General features: G+C 38.9%; 1 protein-coding gene across 1 annotated transcript in view; it reads right to left on the bottom strand.

Annotated features, from left to right (window-relative positions):
* Positions 1–21676, bottom strand: part of LOC100890953 — a 45771-nt gene that overhangs the window by 4640 nt on the left and 19455 nt on the right. The window contains exon 4 of the mRNA XM_030979894.1: positions 8478–8619. Within this exon, the coding sequence (XP_030835754.1) occupies positions 8478–8619 (142 nt within the window). The remainder of the gene's footprint in view (positions 1–8477; positions 8620–21676) is intronic.

Here is a 21676-nt window from a genome sequence, read left to right as displayed (position 1 = left end):
CTAACCCCGCAATTGCGGTGCTAAGCAAATGAATGAGAACAGAAACGAAAAATAGTCCGGTACTACGCAATGGAGCGTATCGCAGCTGGCCACATGCGAAGTATGTCCTATCATAACATACACGATATCCGGGGTTAACGAAATGCAGTGAGAACAGCGGGAATTTTCTTATTCCGGAATAGGCGCTAGTACGGGACTAAAAACAGCGAGTGTGAAAAGCCAAAAAAATAGTCCGGGGTTAAGGATAGTACGGGGCTAAGCAAAGTACGGGGTTAAGCAAAACCAGTGTGAAAAGAGTATTAGTGTCCTTCTGTCTTTTGATTAAGCATAAATCAATATAACACTTAATATTTGCCATTTCAAGGCATACTGTTTTATATTATAAGGAAAAGAGAAAAAAGTTTACATGAAAAGTATTTGCATTTTTCATAACATCATCATGTTTGTCTGTCAATGAATGCAGATAGACAAGAAAAGTTACAACTGAAGTGTGAAAAATTACAGGCAAGGAGGAAAAACAGGCAAGGAAAATCTGCAGGAGAGGGGAAGGAACCTTCGAGGCCTGCATGAAACGATGTCTTCACACACGTACCCCTGTCCAATGAGGATGCAGTCACTAGGTATGTCTTCATCAGCTCGAGATTGCCAAATAACCCACTATTTGAACTATCTTGATCGCAAATTATCCAGCTAATTTGCGTCTTCATCAGCCCGCAGTTGAAATTAGCGGGATATTTGGTTGAGATAATTATCCCAAGATATCTTGGGCAAAATATCCTGCTATTTGTCCGGCGCGTCTTCACCAGCCCGAAGACTCTCAATTAATAGCGCGAACGCTGAACAAAATATCTCGAGCTCATTAAGTTCCCAAGCTCAAGTTTCAAGTTTCGAGGTCGAGTCTCGAGCTGATGAAGACGCGATTTATAACTTCGGGATTATTTCCCAATCAGAAATAGTGGTCTATTTGGCAATCTCGAGCTGATGAGGACATACCTAGTGAGGATGCAGTCATTTCTCCTAACTATCTCTCTCCATCACCTCCTAGAAACTAGCATTGCAGACCAAGATAACCCTTATAAAGTGAAGGGTATGTTTGCCTCATAAAGCTATCCAGAACATGCAACCTTTACACACTTCCGTTTGAAAATCCTTCAAGACTCCCTTATTTGCAGATATCATGTCTGCGGGCAGAACCCAAGATTTGTGTTTTTAGTTTTCTTCTTAAAAGATGATTTTGTGATGTTTGACTTGTTTCCTTACAATTTCAATGGTGTGAAGTTTTAGGATGCTACATGTATGTTACCTTCAGTGAAATGCATATATATATATATATATATATATAATTTGATTAATTCATGAAAAAAATCTTCTAAGAGATTCTTACAGGCATAGATGGAAAAAAAATGAGCTAATATAAAAAGTCAAAATATTGAGGTTTTATTAAAGGGATTTCTATTTAATGACCTACATGCTAAATTATTAATATATATACACCACTGAAAAGAATGTAGTCACCGCTCTGAAATATCATATTCATGTAAGATATAATTATTTAAAACACAGAGATCAAGTTACTACCGTCATATCCATTATGTCTACTCATCCATATTCTTTGAAATAAATCCAAAATGGGATCCATAAACAGGTGTTTGATGGTTTATCAAAAACACTCACATATTGTGATCTAGTTCATAGTGATTAATACTAAACCAAAATGAGAAACTATGTGTTATAGAACTGACACCCAACTAATTCAAGTATGCCTCGATCATGACAAAGAGTGGCATAATTTTATACTTGCCAATCCTATCAAATATACTTCATTATTTGGGGATGACGTTCCACAATTACTGCTTTCAGTCATTAATGTGACAATTAACATACCATGAAAATATTGAAAATGAAATGCCAATTCAAAATCCATTTTTTCACTTTATAGAAAGATATTGTTCAGAGGCTTAATGTTGATTTGTCAACTGTAATTATATGGGATGTTCAACCTTGCTTTTCTAGCTATCTAACATAATGATTATAAAACTACCTTGATTGACACAAAACTAAAAATATGGGAATCTCTGGGCCCATATCTCACACTTCAATTGTAAGCATATATTTTCAATGTTGATTGCCTTTCACTGCCTTTCTACTAACAACACAATCGCAAAGAATCTTGGGACATCATCTCAAGGGTAGATTTAATACCCTGATGTATATCCAATACAACATAGAACTCATGTTCATATTACATAATCCATTTATTGGAATGTTCGCACATTTCAATACAATCATGTAGGTGCTAGACAATTAAGGCTTATGGAGACTCTGCAATTGATGTGTTATGATCGACCGAGAAGTAACTTCTTGGATCGACTGACCAAAAACACTGGATGACCAGTGGGTAGAGTTTCACTGAATATGGGTGTTGGTTCATGGCAGTCCTATTTTTAGCCCTGATTAATGCTCTTCCCTGTGTAAATTCTAGACTGCTATAATCCTTGAACGCTGGGTGTAGCCCATCATAAATATCAATTATCAAAACAATGTTTATTACTAAAATATAAGAAGGAAATATGAAACAATGCAAGGATGAGAACATGACCGATAGATATATTCTAGATTAAGATGTCAACAAACTTTGGCAAAACTTCTTAGTACAAACAAAATGAAGGTTGATCGAGGGGGACGTATATCTGAAGAAGCTTTAAAAATTCACGTAGATGTCTAAATGGAATGGGAATCGACAAGGGGATGCAACAAATTGATTGAGACATAGGGAATTTTGCCCCCTTGTCTCTTTCCCTCCCTCATTCCTTCATTTAAAAAAGAGCTAGATTACAAAAAATTGACTTCATAGCTTCATGAAATTAAGTTTTCTATGCCTTAAAGGGATCGTTTAACAATGTTAAATCTGAGATACACGGCCCTATGTGTTATCAGTGTCTGTGGTATGGTGTAATATCAAAGCCAAAAAAAAATTGCGCTTCAAAATGATCAAGAAGTGCCTCAAAAAAGTAAAAATCTTTGAGTGACCGGTTTTACCATACTCGTTTCTCCCAATAGACTGTAGTGTTATGAAAACCGTTCGGCGAATGGTTTTCAAAATTTGTAATTCCAATCATAAATATCTTGATAATCAGACAGGCGATCGGCTTGTAAAAGTCATGGATTTCCTGACTGACCTAAAGGTTTATAATTATCATTGCAGCATGAGCTAAATCCAGGATTTTGTTTCAGAATCCGAGACAAGTTACCGGATCCCTTTAAATAAATGAACTCACAATGCCCGGCATCAAAAGAACAAAAGCAGGGGAGGGGGAGGGGGATGGGTTGAGGGTAAGGGTTAAGGAGTATGTATGAGGGAGAGAATGTGGGAGGAAAGGGGAGGGAGGGGGAGGGTAAGGGTCGAGGGGTGAGGGAGAGAGAATGGAGAGGGGAAGGAGTGGAGATGGAAGGAGTGAAGGAGATGGGTGTGGAGAATTAGGGAGGAGAGTGGAGGGAGAGATATCTTATTTAGTCATCCTGTGAGTACATCAGCATGGATTGAATGGATCAGCGAGGATTTAATGAGATCATCCAGGATTTTCTGACATAAAGTATTGCAAACACTTATCTCTACCAAGCATATATACCTGATTGACACTCTGTACATGCAGACATGAAAATAAATCCTTTACTCGGCACATGCAGGCTTAGAAGATTCATGTGTTGACATTCCTTTAAATAAGATGCATCAATGTTCTTTGCATCTAAGTATATGACAAACACCTAGCAATGAATACAAACTTGAGGGTCATTACAGATGGATTATGCAACATGAATATTACCAGTATTATTATTTGTATTTCTTATATAATATACTTTCACCGTAAGAAATACTATTAAAGATGAAATGTGAGAAAATATATATACATGTATTCTTTTCCCAAAATTAATCTGAAGAACTTTTGTCTTTTCCATATAAAGCACATGTAATTGAATTTGCAAACATTAAAAACAGACATTGCATTTTCTCATAAGTCTAGATAAATTACGGTATCACGTTGTGTAATAGGATATCCGTCATGCATGGAGAAAATCTGTAATTACTAAAAAAGAAAACAAAATAGACTTATTTACATATCAAACTAATCCATTTAATCAAGTTTCCTGGATCAACGAGATCATGACATTTTGCAGACAATTTGAACTGTGGTATTCATATCTAGTCAGAATTCATTCTTGGTCTTCCCAGCTAAGAAAGAAAAGAAAAGAGGAAAATAATGAGCCCTGAAAAAGCCTGACAATGTGACAAAATATTTTTTGTTCTTATTTCAAGATATGCAACTCACAATGTGCCCCTCCCCCTGCCAGAATAAAAACAATTCATACACAAATACTCATATGAGACATTTACAACTGGCAAGGAGTTCTTTTCAAAGTCACCCTTATAAACATAAATACAAATTGAATCAACCATTATACCAAAGTTCCCCAAATACACCACAGATGTGATCTCCACTTTTAAAAGTTCCCAAATTTGCCAAGTCTATCCAATACATATCTTGATGTATTTCATTCTGACTACAAATAGAAAGTGAAAATCTGTTTCTACTTCATCTGAATTTTGACTCACATCCTTTGTTTCATCACTTCTTTTCAGACAACAATTGAATTTGACAAGTAAGTCTACAATAAGTCAGACTGACTTACAAATTCCTAGGAAACTTCTCTAACCAATCACTGAATAATAATGATAATAATAATAATAACAACGATAACAATAAACATGACAATAATATTAACAATGATGATAATAATAATAATAAATAAAATAACAATATTAATAACAATAATAATGTATCACAATTAAATGTCATCAAATGGTTTAAATGAGTAACATTTAACAAGCATAAAGGAAAATATGATATCACATGATTGACTGGAGAAGTAAAGAGCTAGTCAAGTTCTGTGCATGCCACCCTCCTCCCCTCCCCCCCCCCCCCCCCACCCCTCCGTTGAAAATGAGAGTGACAAAATGTCACATTCATTCTTCTCTTAGCATGCAATATGGATTTTTTAACTTAGCAAAATTTCTATGATAACACAGGCTGACATGATGAAATTTGAAAATACCAGTAAAGAAACCTAAATGTTGAGAGTAAAACATTTTTTAGCAAGCAGTCCCTTTTAATCGAGCCAAGGAATCAGTAGCTATACTCGTAATAACATGCATCCAGGACCCTCAGTGAGAACAATATCAACAACGAGACTACCCTGGATACAAAAAGAGACCATGATATTCACTTATCATTTATTCATTATCAAGTTTATCCAGGCTGCCTTCTCAAGCCATCTATTTTCTACCATCATGTTATTAAGATCTGAAACAATCATCGCCCTGGAAAGAATTATAGTGCATCTCTCAGGAAGCTGTCAACACATTCTCTCTAGAGCATACGATAAAACACATGCACATGATGCAAATCCATCCTGAACATGTGAACATGAATGCTGCTGATAAACATGAGTAACTTAAAGGTGACTGTTCTATCAAAATTGAGCATGAACCCTTTAATTTGGAAAAAATGGCAAGTTAAAACACGGCACAGAGATTATGGTTTAGTGTCTACAAAATGCTAAAGAATACCAGTATACAAATGTCAAATAATACCTAAGGTACATTTGTCCATTTTCAGAGAAATAAACCTCAAAGTATTTGTTTTATTGGTTTTCTTACTATCATCAATAATATGGACTCATTCATTTCACCCTAAAGTATTCAGCTTTACCGTTAGATAAATCATTATTTTAAGATGTAGATGCCTTTGGTGGGGTACGTAGAACTGACAACAATTTCTCTCAGCTGATCATGCCTTGAAAGGATGGCAATTTCTAAAATTGTGCTTTAAAGATCATGCACTCCTTGTTCTCCTCATCTCCCTCTTTTTTCTCTCCCTGTTCTCCCCCTCTCTTTCTCAAACTTGCATACACACGCACACAAAAATCTGCTATATAAACAAATCAATCTCCCTCCTCCACATAAATTCACAATTCTATTCCCACAACTATTCCCATTTATGTTCTTCCTTGATTTTTTGATTTTTTATAATATTCAATATTAAAACAATACAAATAGTTCTTAAAAATACAATCCTTAAACAAATTTTAAAAACATCCCCATACACCAACCCACACCCACCCCAATATAAGCCGTACAATCCTCCCACATCCCAACAATACATACATTTTCTTATTATATCTCTTTCTTTTTCTTTCTCACCTTTCATGCTAAATGCCTTATGTTTCCTAATCGTAAAGCTTCCTCCAAGCTAATGAAAGCATTTCCTTTTTTTAATCAATTATCAGTTCTTCTATTTCAACATCTTCATCAGTCTAATATCTCCTCTTTTCATACAATAGCTGATGCAAAAAAAAATTGATAGGCAGCACAGGATGTGGCTGATTTGTATTCATTATAGGGAGAAATAAAAGATACACTGACAGGTCATGAAGACAAATTGATATTTTCAAGATTTCCCTGGTGACTTTTAAAACGAGGCACATGCAATAATCTGTCTCTTAAAATTAAATCTGGAATATATGACTACAATGCGTTATCTTGTATGACTTCATATCACATTCTTTCAAACAGCATGGGTGGTATGCTATCAAATGTTGCATATTTCATGTATTTCTTAGGAGTTTGATCAATTTCTTAGTGAATCTGAAAGATAAAGATTTCTGGAGCGTGAATTCAAAGGTACTGACTCTCTGTTTTTTAGTTATGTCCTGTAGTCTGGTAAACTTCATAAATCTGCTTTAAAACACTAGCAAAAACATCAATTTTTTAATCTCAAAGTCATAATGATTTAGTTTGTTAAAAGATGCATTTGTCCTCTTACCAGTCACATTTTCATACCAGTTTGAATTACTGCAATATGATAAACTTAATGTTCTCAAACTTACATATGACATCATTCCAAATTATCTATAGTGTGCCATTACAGGATTAAAACATCAACAAAATATGAACATTCATCTGCAAAAATAAGTCACATTGTGACAGCCCAAAGCGCAAAATAATAATTCAAATTCCAAATAATCAAATGAAATAGAAACAAAGAAAATGATTGATACTCTGTAAGTCAGAATCATTTAGAAATTGTCTTTTTGGAGCCAGAAGGGCGTTATCTCATATACTTTAAAAGAGAGTTAACACCTTTCTGGCTCTGAACAGACAAAATTAGATAGATGATCGTGTATAGTTAGTGATATATCTTTCAATAATGACATGCCTGAGATGGTGAAAATAAGCTTCATTTTGTCATAGCTGCAGCAAAAGCGCATTCATTCGGCGAAGTCACATACCTGTCACAAAGTTCCTTCAAAGAGGGTTCTGCAGCCCTTTAAAACCAATCTATGTAATAAATAGTCAACAGATTTGTCATATAAAATATTCCTATTTCTAAACTATAATGTTAAGAAAAGTATAACTAGTGCTAAAAAATCACACAAAAAATAGGTCTTTTCAATACCTATCTAGTCCACCAAGAGTTTGAATTGCAAAATTCGAGTAGAAATGTGCAAATTAAAAAAAGTAACATATGGTAGTCAAGAAATTAAATAAAGGTTATAGAATTCACTTTTCATCTCATGCTCTTTCAGTCTCTCTCTCTCTCTCTCTCTCTCTCTCTCTCTCTCTCTCTCTCTCTCTCTCTGTCAATGCCACCATCAACATCATCATCTAGAGAAAACAGATTATTGAATCTGTCCCCTGACTATATAAGAATTAACATTTCCACCCTATGGAAATGGAGCAGACAATTATACAGAATTCATGGAAGTGATGACAAGAAAAAAGGCTTGCTTCTGCCTGCTAGCGGCAAAAAGGATACACAAGAGGATGAAATCAAAAGGTAGTTGAAGAAAATAAGAAATGCAATGAGATTTAAAATAAAATCCGAAAAAGATGTGAAGAAGTTAAGCCTGAAGGTGCTTATACATAAATAGAGAACATTCATGCTGAAAGCACAGCTACCACGATGATCACACATAACAGATGATAAGAAATGTATTCTCCAAATTGATGAATAATGATGAAAGTGACTTGACATGAAGAAGGCAAATGGAAAGGGAAAAGGAAAAGGGGAAAGGAAAAAGGGAAAGGAAACGGGAAAGGAATTTGAGAGGAGGGGGGGGGAGGCACTATGCAAAATAAGATTTTGCCGCCCCCCCCCCCCCAAAAAAAAAAAAAAAAAAAGGTAAAAGAAAGAGAATAAACAGGCAGAAAACAGGAGATAAATAAAATGATGCTGATGATGAATTGAATGTCAAACAGAAGTCTTACTTAAAATGTGCAATTGATACAGACAAGATGTTAGTGAACAAAACAGAAAAAAGGAAAAGTAAATACATATGAAGAAGATAAGAGAAAGGATGGAACACAGAAAGCAGAGAAAAATCTGAAGAAAGGAAGACCTAATTATTTTATTACTCACCTGATTTTGACCATTAGCAGCTGGTTGTGTGAAGAAGTCATTGGTATTGGTATTTTCAAATGCAGGGTTTGCATAGAAGCCACCATAGGTTTCTGGAGCCGGCCCACCCCTAGCATGGGGGGACTTGCGCTGAGTGTAGAATCTGAAGATGGGAGAGATAATAATGAAAGAAATCAAAATTAAAGTTTGTATCAAATGAAAAAGCTACCGGTAAAACCTAATTGCATTGAGCAGAACAGCCTAAATTTACAAAGATGATTCAACACATGGTCTTATTTATAGGTCTAATTTTAACCTGGACTGTGGTCTAAACCATCTATTTAGTATGAGAAGCAAAGCATTGGAGTAAGCACCAAAACTAACAATAAGTTTTTGTCAAACTTTAATTTAAAAAAAAAGTATTTTGGTTGCATTTTAACAATAATTTGTTATGTTAAAATTAACTGAACCTAGAATAAAATCAGAGGTTTACACAATGGTTTTGGATTAAACAATTAATCCTTATGAATTTTGACCAAATATGTCTTTATATAAGGTACCTAGGCAAGAATAATCTAGAATTTGTCATTTTTAGTTGGTCATTCAAAACATGCAGTTAAATATTCATGATGTAGCAAAGTAGAGATATCTCCCTTTAAACCATTTGATCCTCTCTCTCTCTCTCTCTCTCTCTCTCTCTCTCTCTCCTATTTCATCATCTTTCTTCCTAGTACTTGAGGTCAGCAAACTACAGTGAGATGATACCTGGTCATTTTCCACGGGTCCAAATATTTCAAGAATACAATGTTTGTAGAGAATGGGAATGCCCCTTATTTTATTGGAGTTTAGGTCAATTCACATGAATGAAAAGTTAGGATTAAATCTGTTCACATAGAAAAGTTACATGTGTACAGAGTTGGGTAATGACCTTCAGTTACGACCTTCAGCTATACCGGTGCATGATGATAGTAGACAAAGCCCCTATTCAACCAGTGTTGGTGGTGACAGGACTTACAGCATGTCCACACACACAAAAAATTATCCCGAAACTCTATAACGAAACGTCGTATAAAGAATCATCGTATAAATTTCAAAGTGTCCACACACAAGAAACGTCATATAAATAATCATCCTATAAATTCCAGGATGTCCACACACAGAAGAAAGTAATCCTGAAACTCTACAGCGAAATGTCATATACATGTAGGTGCGCAGTTTGCTACTGCGGTCATGAAATGGAAGCGGAAATGAGAGGTCAGATCTCCTTTTGCACGAGGTCACGTTAAGCCCCGCCCAGTTAGTTACACCAGTTACACTAGTTACGTCCACACACAACACCTTCCGTGATTAGGCGTGATTCTTTATTGAGTTTTAGTTTGAATGCCCAAACCTGCGTTTCGTTAGACTACGTTTCGTTATATATGACGTATCGTTAGTGAGCGTCCACACACACAATTTCATCGTAAAACTATCGCGAAATGGTATCACTATCGCGAAACGGTATAACTAATCAAGGACAATGTTGTGTGTGGACAGGGGGTTAGATTTATTGACCCAATGATTGGAAACAAAGAGAAAGAGAGTTAATGTTGACAATCTTTGAGTACAAACAGGCAAGCAATTGATCCCTCTACAAATACCAGCTCGAGCTGGTAAAGCATTTGATTTCTTGGTAAAAGGGTTGAGTCATCAGTAGAAGTAGTAGCAGCCCAAGTGTCCAATGAGCATTTGTATTTTTCACTCCTTCCCCTTATTTTTACTTTCGCCCAATCAGAATGTTAGGATTAATTGTTCAGAACCTCTGTTTGGGTGTCCATCAAGTGTTATGCCTGCCCAGTCACCTACTATAATTATAATGAAACTAGCAGGACCCGCGGAAATCCGCAGGATCCTAGAGGGGGGCGGGGGGTGTAAATAGATATATAGAGACTGTCTAAATTAAAACCACCAAGAACTTTATCTGCCATTCAGGCCATTAACCCTAATAAGGCCGGGGGGGGGGGGGGCCATTATGGCCCCCCCCCCCCCTCCACAATTTTTTCGATTGCTCGGGAACGCATATGGATGGCGCCCCGCCGCTCGCTGACTTTTTTCTTTCGAGTCTTGCGCAACTTTTAAAATAATTTTTTTGAAAATCGGACCTACGGTTACAAGGTCACGTGACCTTTTGTCTTCGCATGTCAGCCTGAAAATCGCTCATTTTCGTGATTTGTGTACAAAACGTATGGCAAAGTCATTTTTCCTAAAAGCAGATCAAACATGGGTTATTGGGTCTTGTTTAAAGCTTAGGTGGTTGTTTTGGGAGTCAAAATAGTTGAATTGTAGTAAAAGATAAAATGAAACAACAAAAACAATGAAATACATAAGTTAAAAAAACAATGAAATACATAAGAAATTATCAAAACAAGGGATAACATAAGAAATAAGCTGGCTCTTCCATTTTTTTTGTCTTATTATTATTCAGAATGGTCTAATGAATATATCTAGTGAAAAAGAATGCTTAAATATGAATAATATATGATTTATTGGTAAAAATGTGATTTTTATGACTTTATTTGCATAAATTACCATAAATATGCAAATGAGTGAATTTTTCAAAAAATTGAAATGATCATATTATTCTTTACACTTCACTTGACATGCGTGCAAATTTTCGCGGCGATCGGCCGCTTCGCGGCCGAGATCTTGAGGCCATTATGGCCCCCCCCCCGGCCCTACTAAGACTTCAAATAGCCTGGCCTTATTAGGGTTAAGAAATATACATGTTAAGCGTCCCCGCCCGCTTCCTTTTTGGGGGCCGCCTCCTATTTTTTTGGTTGAAATTTTTTGAAAAGTTTTTTTTTTTTTTTTTTTTTTTTTTTTTTTTTTGAAAGAAAAAAAACATGAAAAGCACTGCTAAAATGTATTTCTGATTTTAAAAAAGAAAAAAAAAGGGCCTCCTCCTTCCCATTTTTCGAAAAAACAGGAAGCTAAACATGTTTTTTTTTTAATTTGGCCTTATATAAAAATTAAAAAAACGATCCAACTGTACCGGTAGTTATTCTTTAAGCCACTGGAACTGCGTAGAGTTCCGTAGTGTGGCGTACCGACTACGCAGAAATTAGGCTGCGTATTAATGGGGAAATAGTCCCTGCGTAGGTTATGCATAGGCTGGCGAAAAAAATTAAACAGGTTGAATTGTTTTCGTTCATCTTGCGTACCCCTTTCCGTCCCTCAGCATATAGTAACGTAGGCCAGCGTAGTTGTTACGCAACACTACGCAACTCTACGTATTGACCCCACGCCAATTAGTGACCCGCAAGTGTCACAAATAAAGTATTAAAAATATGCTCATCTGACCCTATACGCCTAAAACCCCCGAGCTTTCGGGGGTTTATGGCCCCTTGAAACCCGTGGACCCCACGCCTATATTATATATACACTCAACTCGCTGCGATCTGATCTCTCCCCCCCCCCCCCAACTTTGAAAAACGTAACCCCCGAGCTTTTGGGGGTTTATGGCCCCTTGAAACCCGTGGACCCCACGCCTATATTATATATACACTCAACTCAGAACCCGCGGGATTCTAGAGGGGGTGCGCAGGCAAAAAATTAAGTTTTTCATTTCGGGGGCTCCATTTCAAATTTTAGGGAAATTTTCGGGGGCTCTTTTTTCTGGGGCTACTTTTTCATTAATTCATATAAGGATAGGCCCTACACTTTGTTGAGATTTGTTTAGTAGGCTATTAGGTTTCAGGCTTCCTACTACATAATTGCCTATTTAAAAAAAAAAAACATTTTTCTAGTTCAATAACTAAGTTTTCATGCATTGATTTGATGCAAGAACTGTAACATAATAGACCCTAGATTGTGATTATTTCTGACCATGAATTTCGATAATCATTTTTCAAAGTAAAATTTTCACAGGAAAATCAAACAGTCTTTTAAAAACGTAGACATTGGAGTCTAGTAATACTTTTACTAATTCTAAGCTCAGGTTTCGTAAATCTATTCACGAAACTATATTGAAATCGCGGCAATAATGATGCAAACCAACAGATAACAATTTCAAAGTGTCAAATCTCTTCGACTCGAATTCAACTCACACACTTTCAACTGCAACTCAGCTCATCTCACACACACTACACAGTGGCAATGCACTGTATTGTATGGGTGTCAGTTACGGTGATTTTGTCTGATTTTCTTTACTTTGAAGAAATGATTATCAAAATTATGTAAACATGGCGAGAACATCACAAAATAGGCTTTAATTTCATACCTCTATTTATGGAAACTTTATAATATTGCAGCAATCGTGAATTCGTGATGGAAATTGATTGCAGTTTCGCGATGTTTAGTGGTTCATGGTCTAAATTCAGCTTCTACCAAAACAAAATCGACCGCCAAAAACTCGAGCCCTACGCTCCGTCTCGATCTCGCAACTGCGAAAATGTACGTGTTTTGGCGTACTTGCGTGCGACATGGTAAGCCAGGTAAGGTATGGAATATGGTTCGAGTTTTTTTTACGACCGATTTTTGTGTATACAATTTTATACGGATAGTCATCGGTCGTGTGTCTACGGATGTAATGTTGAATATCCATGAGGTATCTCTGTCGTCACGCATATCCTGCATTATGCATGTCGCGTCTGTTTTCGCCCTGGACGTCGACACGGAGGAGGACCTCGGGCGGAGTATAGCCAATTCCACAGAGTAGACTCTCCCGCGGACGATGGCACCGGGCACGGGTACCCCGAGGGGAGGGTTCAGGAGGAGATAGCCGCACCAACTTGGGTCGGCGATCTCATTAAAAAACAAAAGAATACAAAGGCTCGCCGAGACGTCGCGCCCCCCGCGGAGCCTTAGCGTATTATTATTATAGACTAGCAGGACCCGCGGAAATCCGCGGGATTCTAGAGGGGGGCGGGGGGTGTAAATAGATATATAGAGACTGTCTAAATTAAAACCACCAAGAACTTTATTTGCCATTCAGGCCATTAAAAAAATATACATGTTTAGCGTCCCCGCCCGCTTTTTTTTAAAATATTTTATTTTTTTATTTTTTTTATTTTTGAAAGAAAAAAAACAGCGTTCCCGCCTGCTTCCTTTTTGGGGGCCGCCTCCTATTTTTTTTTTTTTTTTTTTTTTTTTTTTTTTTTAATTTTTTTTTTTTTTTGAAAGAAAAAAAACATGAAAAGCACTGCTAAAATGTATTTCTGATTTAAAAAAAAAAAAAAAAAATTGTCGGCCGCCATCTTGAAAAATAGGCTGAATGTCAGGGAAAATGTACGGAGCGGCCATTTTGAAAGAAAAAAAAAAAAAAAAAGGGCCTCCTTCCCATTTTTCGAAAAAACAGGACGCTAAACATGTTTTTTTTTTAATTTGGCCTTATATAAAAAAACAAAAACGATCCAACTATACCGGTAGTTATTCTTTAAGCCACTGGAACTGCGTAGAGTTCCGTAGTGTGGCGTACCGACTACGCAGAAATTAGGCTGCGTATTAATGGGAAAATAGTCCCTGCGTAGGTTATGCGTAGGCTGGCGTACAGGTTTGCTTATGGTTGCTTACTGTGTGGAAAGCTTTTACTGCTTTATCAATCTGGCGTAGGGTAGCGTACTGTTGCGTAGTCATGTAGCGTAGTGTTGCGTAAAAAGGCGTACTTTCTGCGTCAAGTTTCTACGCCGAAAGTATGCGAAAAAAATTAAACATGTTGAATTGTTTTCGTTCATCTTGCGTACCCCTTTCCGTCCCCCAGCATATAGTAACGTAGGCCAGCGTAGTTGGTACGCAACACTGCGCAACTCTACGTATTGACCCCACCCCAAATAAAGTATTAAAAATATGCTCATCTGACCCTAATTAAACGCCTAAACCCCCCGAGCTTTCGGGGGTTTATGGCCCCTTGAAACCCGTGGACCCCACGCCTACACTCAACTCGCTTCGATCTACCTGATCCCCCTCGCCCCCCCCACAACCCGTGGACCCCACGCCTACACTCAACTCGCTTCGATCTACCTGACCCCCCCCCCCCCCCACACTTTGAAAAATGTTTTGTGGGGTCTGCATGTAACATGTAAGATGCAGATTTTTTTTGTAACATGTAAGATGCAAAAAAAAATATTTTGCCCCCCCCCCCCCCCCCAACGATCTTATGGCACTTTGGCCTGCCCGCTGTTGTGTTCACGTGTAGGCCTACTTATTGTCGCCGGAGCAAATGTCATGGAATCACATAAATAGTCGCATGGATGGAAGCGACTATTTATGTCTATCCATTCATTGAGATTCCATGACATTTGCTCCGGCGACAATTGCTCCGCTGTAAATTTCATACACTAATCGAATGGCTAACTTCAACCCTGGATTCAACACTATACCCTACCCTAAACCTAACCCTAAACCTAACATAAAACCCTATTGAAACCCTAACCCTAACCCTACATCTTAGACGAAATAAAGCCCGGAGCAATTGTCGCAGGAGCAAATGTCGTGTCACCGCATGTTTGGCCCTTCATAGTCTCTTCGACTCTGAATAGCTAGCTCACTCACTCACTCAGCTCAGTCGATCGAGCAGCCAGCGCAGCTGCACTGCACTACACACTGTATGCGTACGGCAGAGCTCTTGAAACTGAACGATGTTTTTCTCTGATTTTCTTGTGAAAACTTTCCTTTAATAAATGATAATCAAAACTGAGTAAACATGGCCAGAATAATCACAAAATAAGCTTTGATTTCATACCTCCACTCACGAAAACTATATAAAAATCCCGGCAATAATGATGGAAATAGGTCTCTAAGTTTGGACGTGGATATGGGAAGACATCTGTTGCGCTGATTTTAGGCCTAGATATCATGAAATAAGCTAATAAATATCAAATAAAGACTCAACTCGTTTAAATTTTAAATATCAGGTCTACATTTTAATTAAAATTAAAAAAATGGTAAAGATTACAACATCTAAAATATACAAAACAAACACGGGGAAGAAAAAAAAACACTTGAGACGGAGGCGGGATCGAACCCGTGCGTGCAAAAAGTGCAGAGCTGCCGGCGAATCGAACGCAACCGGCGCCTCAGACCGCTCGTCCACTTCCGTTTCATGCTAAAGCATGAAATTCGTGACGGATAAGTGGGACGTGCGGACGCGTCGACGACGTCGACGACGACCGGGACGTCGCACCGGGCCGGGACGTGGCCAATTCCGTAGATTGAAACCCCGTCCGTCCGCGGGACCGCCCGGCGGCGCCCGGGGGCGGGCGGGAGGGGAGATTTGGGCGCCGTAAAATGGAGCCCGGATACCCCCCTCGACGCCTTAGCGTATTATTATATGGACTAGCAGGACCCGCGGAAATCCGCGGGATTCTAGAGGGGGGCGGGGGGTGTAAATAGATATATAGAGACTGTCTAAATTAAAACCACCAAGAACTTTATTTGCCATTCAGGCCATTAAAAAATATACATGTTTAGCGTCCCCGCCCGCTTTTTTTTAAAATATTTTATTTTTTTTATTTTTTTTATTTTTGAAAGAAAAAAAACAGCGTTCCCGCCTGCTTCCTTTTTGGGGGCCGCCTCCTATTTTTTTTAAATTTATTTATTTATTTATTTTTTATTTATTTTTGTTGTTGAAAAAAACAAAACATGAAAAGCACTGCTAAAATGTATTTCTGATTTTAAAAAAGAAAAAAAAATTGTCGGCCGCCATCTTGAAAAATAGCCTGAATGTCAGGGAAAATGTACGGAGCGGCCATTTTGAAAGAAAAAAAGAAGAAAAAAAGGGCCTCCTTCCCATTTTTCTAAAAAACAGGACGCTAAACATGTTTTTTTTTTAATTTGGCCTTATATAAAAAAACAAAAACGATCCAACTATACCGGTAGTTATTCTTTAAGCCACTGGAACTGCGTAGAGTTCCGTAGTGTGGCGTACCGACTACGCAGAAATTAGGCTGCGTATTAATGGGAAAATAGTCCCTGCGTAGGTTATGCGTAGGCTGGCGTACAGGTTTGCTTATGGTTGCTTACTGTGTGGAAAGCTTTTACTGCTTTGTCAATCTGGCGTAGGGTAGCGTACTGTTGGGTAGTCATGTAGCGTAGTGTTGCGTAAAAAGGCGTACTTTCTGGTTCAAGTTTCTACGCCGAAAGTACGCGAAAAAAATTAAACATGTTGAATTGTTTTCGTTCATCTTGCGTACCCCTTTCCGTCCCCCAGCATATAGTAACGTAGGCCAGCGTAGTTGGTACGCAACACTACGCAACTCTACGTATTGACCCCACGCCAAATAATGTATTAAAAATATGCTCATCTGACCCTAATTAAACGCCTAAACCCCCCCGAGCTTTCGGGGGTTTATGGCCCCTTGAAACCCGTGGACCCCACGCCTACACTCAACTCGCTTCGATCTACCTGATCCCCCTCGCCCCCCCCCCCCCCCACAACCCGTGGACCCCACGCCTACACTCAACTCGCTTCGATCTACCTGACCCCCCCCCCCACACTTTGAAAAATGTTTTGTGGGGTCTGCATGTAAGATGCAGATTTTTTTTGTAACATGTAAGATGCAAAAAAAATATTTTGCCCCCCCCCCCCCAACGATCTTATGGCACTTCGGCCTGCCCGCTGTTGTGTTCACGTGTAGGCCTACTTCAATGAATGGATAGACATAAATAGTCGCATGGATGGATACATAATATAGCGTATAGTTGTCGAATATTGGCATGTTTGGCCCTTCATAGTCTCTTCGACTCTGAATAGCTAGCTCACTCACTCACTCAGCTCAGTCGAGCAGCCAGCGCAGCTGCACTGCATACACACTGTATGCGTACGGCAGAGCTCTTGAAACTGAACGATGTTTTTCTCTGATTTTCTTGTGAAAACTTTCCTTTAATAAATGATAATCAAAACTGAGTAAACATGGCCAGAATAATCACAAAATAAGCTTTGATTTCATACCTCCACTCACGAAAACTATATAAAAATCCCGGCAATAATGATGGAAATAGGTCTCTAAGTTTGGACGTGGATATGGGAAGACATCTGTTGCGCCGATTTTAGGCCTAGATATCATGAAATAAGCTAATAAATATCAAATAAAAACTCGACTCGTTTAAATTTTAAATATGAGGTCTACATTTTAATTAAAATAAAAAAAATGGTAAAGATTACAACATCTAAAATATACAAAACAAACACGGGGAAGAAAAAAAAAACACTTGAGACGGAGGCGGGATCGAACCCGTGCGTGCAAAAAGTGCAAGAGCTGCCGGCGAATCGAACGCAACCGGCGCCTCAGACCGCTCGTCCACTTCCGTTTCATGCTAAAGCATGAAATTCGCGACGCATAAGTGGGACGTGCGGACGCATCGACGACGTCGACGACGACCGGGACGTCGCACCGGGCCGGGACGTGGCCAATTCCGTAGATTGAAACGCCGTCCGTCCGCGGGACCGCCCGGCGGCGCCCGGTGGCGGGCGGGAGGGGAGATTTGGGCGCCGTAAAATGGACCCCGGATACCCCCCTCGACGCCTTAGCGTATTATTATATGGACTAGCAGGACCCGCGGAAATCCGCGGGATTCTAGAGGGGGGCGGGGGGTGTAAATAGATATATAGAGACTGTCTAAATTAAAACCACCAAGAACTTTATTTGCCATTCAGGCCATTAAAAAAATATACATGTTTAGCGTCCCCGCCCGCTTTTTTTAAAAATATTTTATTTTTTTATTTTTTTTATTTTTGAAAGAAAAAAACAGCGTTCCCGCCTGCTTCCTTTGTGGGGGCCGCCTCCTATTTTTTTTTAATTTATTTATTTTATTTATTTATTTATTTTTTTTTTTTTGAAAGAAAAAAAACATGAAAAGCACTGCTAAAATGTATTTCTGATTTTAAAAAAGAAAAAAAAAAATTGTCGGCCGCCATCTTGAAAAATAGCCTGAATGTCAGGGAAAATGTACGGAGCGGCCATTTTGAAAGAAAAAAAAAAGAAAAAAAGGGCCTCCTTCCCTTTTTTTGAAAAAACAGGACGCTAAACATGTTTTTTTTTAATTTGGCCTTATATAAAAAAACAAAAACGATCCAACTATACCGGTAGTTATTCTTTAAGCCACTGGAACTGCGTAGAGTTCCGTAGTGTGGCGTACCGACTATGCAGAAATTAGGCTGCGTATTAATGGGAAAATAGTCCCTGCGTAGGTTATGCGTAAGCCGGCGTACAGCTTTGCTTATGGTTGCTTACTGTGTGGAAAGCTTTTACTGCTTTGTCAATCTGGCGTAGGGTAGCGTACTGTTGCGTAGTCATGTAGCGTAGTGTTGCGTAAAAAGGCGTACTTTCTGCGTCAAGTTTCTACGCCGAAAGTACGCGAAAAAAATTAAACATGTTGAATTGTTTTCGTTCATCTTGCGTACCCCTTTCCGTCCCCCAGCATATAGTAACGTAGGCCAGCGTAGTTGGTACGCAACACTACGCAACTCTACGTATTGACCCCACGCCAAATAAAGTATTGAAAATATGCTCATCTGACCCTAATTAAACGCCTAAACCCCCGAGCTTTCGGGGGTTTATGGCCCCTTGAAACCCGTGGACCCCACGCCTACACTCAACTCGCTTCGATCTACCTGATCCCCCTCGCCCCCCCCCCCCACAACCCGTGGACCCCACGCCTACACTCAACTCGCTTCGATCTACCTGACCCCCCCCCCCCCCCACACTTTGAAAAATGTTTTGTGGGGTCTGCATGTAAGATGCAGATTTTTTTTGTAACATGTAAGATGCAAAAAAAAATATTTTGCCCCCCCCCCCCCCCCCAACGATCTTATGGCACTTCGGCCTGCCCGCTGTTGTGTTCACGTGTAGGCCTACTTCAATGAATGGATAGACATAAATAGTCGCATGGATGGATACATAATATAGCGTATAGTTGTCGAATATTGGCATGTTTGGCTCTTCATAGTTTCTTCGACTCTGAATATTAGCTAGCTCACTCACTCAGCTCAGTCGAGCAGCCAGCGCAGCTGCACTGCACTACACACTGTATGCGTACGGCAGAGCTCTTGAAACTGAACGATGTTTTTCTCTGATTTTCTTGTGAAAACTTTCCTTTAATAAATGATAATCAAAACTGAGTAAACATGGCCAGAATAATCACAAAATAAGCTTTGGTTTCATACCTCCACTCACGAAAACTATATAAAAATCGCGGCAATAATGATGGAAATAGGTCTCTAAGTTTGGACGTGGATGGGAAGACATCTGTTGCGCTGATCATGAAATAAGCTAATAAATATCAAATAAAGACTCGACTCGTTTAAATTTTAAACATGAGGTCTACATTTTAATTAAAATTAAAAAAATGGTAAAGATTACAAAATCTAAAATATACAAAACAAACACGGGGAAGAAAAAAAAAACATTTGAGACGGAGGCGGGATCGAACCCGTGCGTGCAAAAAGTGCAAGAGCTGCCGGCGAATCGAACGCAACCGGCGCCTCAGACCGCTCGTCCACTTCCGTTTCATGCTAAAGCATGAAATTCGTGACGGATAAGTGGGACGTGCGGACGCATCGACGACGTCGACGACGACCGGGACGTCGCACCGGGAAGGGACGTGGCCAATTCTGTAGATTGAAACCCCGTCCGTCCGCGGGACCGCCCGGCGGCGCCCGGGGGCGGGCGGGAGGGGAGATCTGGGCGCCGTAAAATGGAGCCCGGATACCCCCCTCGACGCCTTAGCGTATTATTATATGGATAGTTAGATTTGTAGGAGGAGATCTCGGAACAGAGGTTGTGAATATGTAATTAGGTATAAAACCCCCATCCCTTTCATGAAATCCTCACTTGGAAGCCCCCACCTGGAACCTCCACACCAAAAACCCTTCTCCTCCTAATCCAGCATCTTTAATTCATCAGCGCTTCAAGATCCAGTATATAATATATTTTAAGATTTGGACTTCAGAGAAGTCAAGCAATAGCAACAGTTTAGACACTTCGAGAGGTTGAGCAAATTCTGACTTTCAACAATTCACCTTTACGAAATACACCTTCAGTATGTAAGGTATCCAGTTTAGTCAAAGTCATGTCCAGCTCCGTTCCCGTACCCGTCAAGTTCTAGTTCCGCTAAGTCACGTCATGCAGCTCCATTCCCGCCAAGTTCCAGTCCCTCCAAGTCACGTCCAGCTTCGTTCTTGTCAAGCCCCGGTTTCTCTAAGTCACGTCCAGCTTCGTTCCTGTCAAGCCCTGGTTCCTCCAAGTCGCATCCCGTCCCAAGCTCAAGTCCACGATCAAAATATCAGCGAAGCTAAGTGGCCATAATTACTAAACCTTATTACCCTCAACCTATCCCTTCCCTTTCCCATTAGACTGTAATTAATTAAGTAAGCAATAAGTCGCCCTTTAATTCTTAAGAATACTCTGCAACTATGTTTATTGCAACATTTATATATAAGTTGTATTATTTCTATTATTCTGATTTGATGAATGAGATTTGTCATTCATATTAATTAAATAGTTGCCTAGTGACATCGTTATTTAAATCGTGTCCAAGCACTTTATTTCTGGATCTGTTTGTTTGTATTTTATATTTTAATAATATAATTCCATACACAGATGCAGTGGTTTATTGGAACTAACCCCTCCCCCGAGTGGAAGTCATAGCTAATAACGGACCAATACAAAAAAACCTGATTTCATTAGGAGCTAGATTCTATTACTTCATTATAATAGAAGATGGCGTGGTGTAGGCTAGCGTGTTGTGGGCGTTAGAATAAAAAAACATTTTTTTTTGCAATATGTTGACATAAACCACCTTCATATGCAATGAAAAGATCACATGAACATTAGCAACTTTCACGACTACATTGAATGATTGAGAATATGTCGCACGTGCATACATGTATGATGATAATTTATTTTCCAATACAGTCACTGATACATCGAATATAAACACTGTAAAACCAGGAGACTAGCGGGTCATGTCCGTTGCCAAGGAAACGGATCATAAATTTTAATTCTCCACTTTTAGTACTTGGCTAAAGATCATGCTCAAGCCTAACAAACTTGTCTTCTATAAAAAGGATTTTAATAATTCATATGACACCTACAAATGTACATGCTACTAGTAATACAATTCAATTAGTCATACACTGTTGTATCCTACAAAAGTCGTACATTAGGATTACGTTTGATTGGTAGCATCTCAATGGCTCAATAAAGTTCATTTTTTATCTCACCCTTTTATCTCACAAAAACATA

The sequence above is a fragment of the Strongylocentrotus purpuratus genome, unplaced genomic scaffold (assembly GCF_000002235.5).
Source record: "Strongylocentrotus purpuratus isolate Spur 01 unplaced genomic scaffold, Spur_5.0 spur5_scaffold_10, whole genome shotgun sequence".
Taxonomy (NCBI): domain Eukaryota; kingdom Metazoa; phylum Echinodermata; class Echinoidea; order Camarodonta; family Strongylocentrotidae; genus Strongylocentrotus; species Strongylocentrotus purpuratus.
Note: the sequence above shows the minus strand (reverse complement) of the source record. Positions and strands in the feature narration are given on the sequence as shown.